The sequence below is a fragment of the Poecilia latipinna genome, unplaced genomic scaffold, assembly GCF_001443285.1.
Source record: "Poecilia latipinna isolate Pla-1442-1.1 unplaced genomic scaffold, P_latipinna-1.0 Scaffold1897, whole genome shotgun sequence".
NCBI lineage: Eukaryota > Metazoa > Chordata > Actinopteri > Cyprinodontiformes > Poeciliidae > Poecilia > Poecilia latipinna.
The window spans coordinates 105,896-110,004 of NW_015114513.1; the positions used below are offsets into that span (position 1 = coordinate 105,896).

General features: G+C 45.3%; 1 protein-coding gene and 1 long non-coding RNA gene across 6 annotated transcripts in view; one reads left to right on the top strand and one right to left on the bottom strand.

Annotated features, from left to right (window-relative positions):
• Positions 1 to 1,535, bottom strand: part of LOC106935032 (uncharacterized) — a 6,422-nt gene extending 4,887 nt beyond the window's left edge. The window contains exons 1-2 of one of the 2 annotated variants that reach the window (XR_001421825.1): positions 1,290 to 1,535; positions 1,010 to 1,244 (exon numbers count right to left, since the gene is read on the bottom strand). This is a non-coding gene — a long non-coding RNA (uncharacterized LOC106935032). Of the gene's footprint in view, positions 1 to 1,009 lie in introns of both variants that reach the window. The other variant, XR_001421824.1, reaches the window with a different exon arrangement.
• LOC106935030 (WAS/WASL-interacting protein family member 2) overlaps positions 817 to 4,109 on the top strand; it is a 12,257-nt gene continuing 8,964 nt past the window's right edge. For 2 of the 4 annotated variants that reach the window (XM_015015271.1, XM_015015270.1), the window contains exons 1-3: positions 818 to 989; positions 1,542 to 1,621; positions 1,696 to 1,987. In XM_015015271.1, the coding sequence (XP_014870757.1) occupies positions 1,559 to 1,621; positions 1,696 to 1,987 (355 nt within the window). In that variant the 5' untranslated portion in view covers positions 818 to 989; positions 1,542 to 1,558. Of the gene's footprint in view, positions 990 to 1,541; positions 1,622 to 1,695; positions 1,988 to 4,109 lie in introns of all 4 variants that reach the window. The other 2 variants (XM_015015269.1, XM_015015272.1) reach the window with 2 other exon arrangements.

Here is a 4,109-nt window from a genome sequence, read left to right on the forward strand (position 1 = left end):
TGTATATATATATATATACAAAAGGAAAAAGGAGCAGGAGAAACTGGAGAAATACCAGGGCCTCAGAGAGGAACTGGAGAAGGCCTGGAAGGTGAAGACCACAGTGGTGCCTGTGGTCATCGGGGCCCTCGGGGCAGTCACCCCCAAACTGGAGCAGTGGCTCAAACAGATCCCAGGAACAACATCAGACATCTCAGTCCAGAAATGTGCAGTTCTAGGCACAGCCAAGATACTGGAGGAGAACCTCAAGCTCCCAGGCCTCTGGGAGAGAGAGAGAGAGAGAGAGAGAGAGAGAGACCACCCGCGGAGGGGGAGAAGGGAATTTGTTTTATATATATATATATATACACTGCTCAAAAAATAAAGGGAACACTCAAATAACACATTCTAGATCTCAATGAATTAAATATTCTCATTGAATACTTTGTTCTGTACAAAGTTGAATGTGCTGACAACAAAATCACACAAAAATCATCAATGGAAATCAAATTTATTAACCAATGGAGGCCTGGATTTGGAGCCACACACAAAATTAAAGTGAAATGTTCCCTTTTATCGTAGGTTCTGCTTTTACAGCAATCTTTGTCTCTTTCGTCCTTGTTAGATTCTATGAACAGTCTGTCATAAACCGAAAGAAACAAGAGCAGCTGCAGCAATAAAAGTGAAATTGATCAGATTAAAAAATCTGATTAAACTAAAAATGACAAATAATAATAAATAATAAATAAAAAACATCTAGAAAAATACATCAGGAAGCAAAATAAATAGCATGATTTTTTTAAGGTACTTGAAAAGAACAAATAAATATAAAACCAGCTTCAGTAGCGAGACACTCAGATCACGTGACCTCGTGTTGACTCTGCAGCTCTCAAGCTAGCGGTGTTCTCAGTAGCGTCCGGACCGAACCGAACCGAACCGGACCGAGCTTAGGCCTGTTAACCGACAGCTGGAGGATGAGCTAACCGGTGGAGAGGCGTTCAGGCTCTCAGGTAGGAGCAGCCAATCTCACCTGTGCAGGTGTGACGGTGATGCTGCGGTTAGCTTTTAGCAGGGGGAGCTAGCCGCGGAGCTAGCGGTGCTCTGTGATGATCAGTAACACAGAGAGGCTTTGAACCGAACTTTGGATGGTTCTGGTACGGATATAAGTAGTTTTTAGTAATTTAAAGTACTTAACGTGAGCTCATCGCCGATGCTCACCTAGCTTCATACAGAATCAGGCCTATGTTAGCATTATGCTAACGGAGCTAACTGCAGCTGAAGGAAAACAGAAGGACCAGGAAAAAAAGGACCAGAAGAAGATGCGATGTGCGTCTGTGTCCGTCTATTTGGGGGGCTGACTGGTCCGGTTCCAGTTTTAAGGAACCGGTTCCACATGGTTCCGGTATTGAACGAGTCTTTATTTATAATCTCCCATTCATAAAACGGATCTAATAAGCAGAGGATCAGGGAGTCACATCCCGGATTAACCAGCGCAGATTATTTATTTACATGCTGGGTTTGCGGAGGAAAGGTTCTGCTGATGATTGGTTGTTGTCTTCCAGGTGTTATCAGCAGTAGGATGCCCATCCCGCCCCCTCCTGCTCCCCCAGGGGGGCCGCCTCCCCCCCCCACCTTCAGCCAGGTGAGGTTAAACTCCAAACAGCCTCAGAACAGCAGCAGCTATCATCAAAACACTGACAGCATCTCCCCCCTCAGGCCAACACCACCCCTCCAAAGCTGAACAGGGAGGAGGTCAAAGGTCGCGGCGCCTTGCTGTCGGACATCTGCAAAGGCACCAAACTGAAGAAGGTGGCGGTGGTGAACGACCGCAGCGCTCCTCTGCTCGACAGTAAGACTCAAACACCAAAGAGCCAAACACCTCCCACAGAGCACCCATACATTCGCTTATACCAGTACCTAAGCCAGAGCCAGCCCAAGCAGCAGGGGGCGCTGTCTGAGGAGGCCCAGAAGAAGGCTGGAGGACCAAGCTCCTCTCCGTCCCTCCACAGTAAGACCTCTGTGTTCTGACATGCTTTAGGCCGGCTGCAGGAGGCTGCGCTCAGGGCTAATCAGCCGCTAGCGTCCACAGGGCGAGGGTCACATGACCTCAGGGTCACATGACCTCAGGGTCACATGACCTCCTGGCAGTCAGCAACAGAAATTGAGGCTGAATGTTGACCAAGTAAAAATAAAACATAGTTACCCTTCGACAGTCAATCACGACACTGCGGTGGAAAATCAGGGCTGAACTACAACATGTTTTTATTATTACATGAATAAAGTCATAATATTAACAGAATAAAGTCTTGAACTACTAGAAAAATGTTTTAAAGTGATTTCCAGTTCTTTCTTCTCAACATACTCAGTCTTTTCAAAGTTCTGCTCATAATATTTGGATGCTGATGTGTTACAATATTAATTATTTCCCATTTTAAATTATTATTATTATTATTATTATTGTTATGATTATAATATTGTAATATAATTCAATTATTTTCCATGTCAGCAATGACTACTTCATTCTTGAAATATTATGACTGAAGTTTTGTTGTATTGTAACTTCTGAGGCCCCTGGTTCCAGGAGGGGAGGCGCCTCACTGCCTCTCGCACGCACGCACGCACACACACGCGCACACACACACTCTCTCCAAACACACAGTGACTCGTGAAGCGCCCGACGCGGTCGTCCCATGTTTCCTGTTTGTCTCTTTTCTCATCTGATCCATTCCTGTTTCTCTCCGTTTTCGACCATGTCTGCTCTTCCTGTGTCTGCTGAGTTTGAGCCCAGGTGTGTGTGTGTGTGTGTGTGTGTGTGTGTGTGTGTGTGTGTGTGTAGAGCAGGTGGACAGGTGACAGAGCGGCTGCTTAGCCAGACGCTGCAGCTTCCTGCAGCTGCTGTTAGTTTAAAGTCTGCTTCAGGAAAAGCTCCGTCAGCGTTATTGGGGGCGTTTCTAAAGCGCCAACACTGAAATCTCAGACTTGTAGAAATCACTTTAAAAAGGAAAAGATTTATGTAAAGTAATTTTTTTAATCTTTCCATCATGTTTTCATGTTATTTCCTGCTTTGAGCCTTTCATGCATTCTCCCCTGCTCGGCTCCTTCAGACTAGTCAGCAGCAATTAGCAAAAACCTGGATGAACTGTCTGAGCTTGTTACAGCAGCTTCTGCTAAGAGCAATGCTAAAATGCTTCAGAAAGAGCTTTCTTAAAGAGACAGAGACACAATTTCAGTCCCTTAAATTACAACGCCAATTCTCTAAGTTATATTTGGAATGTATAGCATTTTTATCCCAACAGAAGGTAATATAGTTACTGGATTGTACTATAAAATGGGGCTTTGTATTTAGAAAACACGACACTGGTCCTTTAAGAAGATATGGTGATAATCCTGTGTCATGGTCAGTTTAAGTCAGAGGTTCCCAAACTGTGGGGCGCGCCCCCTAGGGGGGGCGCCGTGTCATTGCAGGGGGGGCGCGGGAAGCCGTCTGGATAAAAAAACCCAAAAAAAACATGAACACTGTATGCGCTGGGTTTTTACCTTAGAATGGCCAACTCTCTGTTATTCCAATGTCAATTTGATACAGTAGAGGCTTCCACACTTCCCATATTTGCATCCTCTGTCACTTTTATCAGCAGTTAAAACTGTTTAATCAGTTGTTAACATGTTGTAACCTGTTTTTTCCGAGCCGCCTTTAAACGCAACATGAGCGCTACGACGCTCGCGCTGTACGTCAGCGAAGGAGACCTGCTGCTGCTGGGCGGAGCTACGTAGGTTTGTGTTAGAATCACGGCAGCAAACCAGCAAAACGCAAAGAGCTTTTCACAGTTTTTCCCTCCAAACTAACAGACTGAGTTGAGTAAAGCTGCTGGATGCAGGTAATGTCAGCTAAAAGATGTCTAGCTAATGTAAGCTAAAAGATGACTAGCTAATATCAATACAGAACCTTAAGCTTAACAAGTAGCCTGTAGGCTACCGATGTTGGTGTCTATTTTCAGCTACGTACATTCATTTTGCCCCCCAAAAAAGTCGATGCCCTTTCACCCCCCCATCCCCCCGTCACTTCAACCAGACAGCCATTTGTAATCCATAGGGGGGCCGCAGAAAATGTTTGAAACCACTGGGGGGGCGCA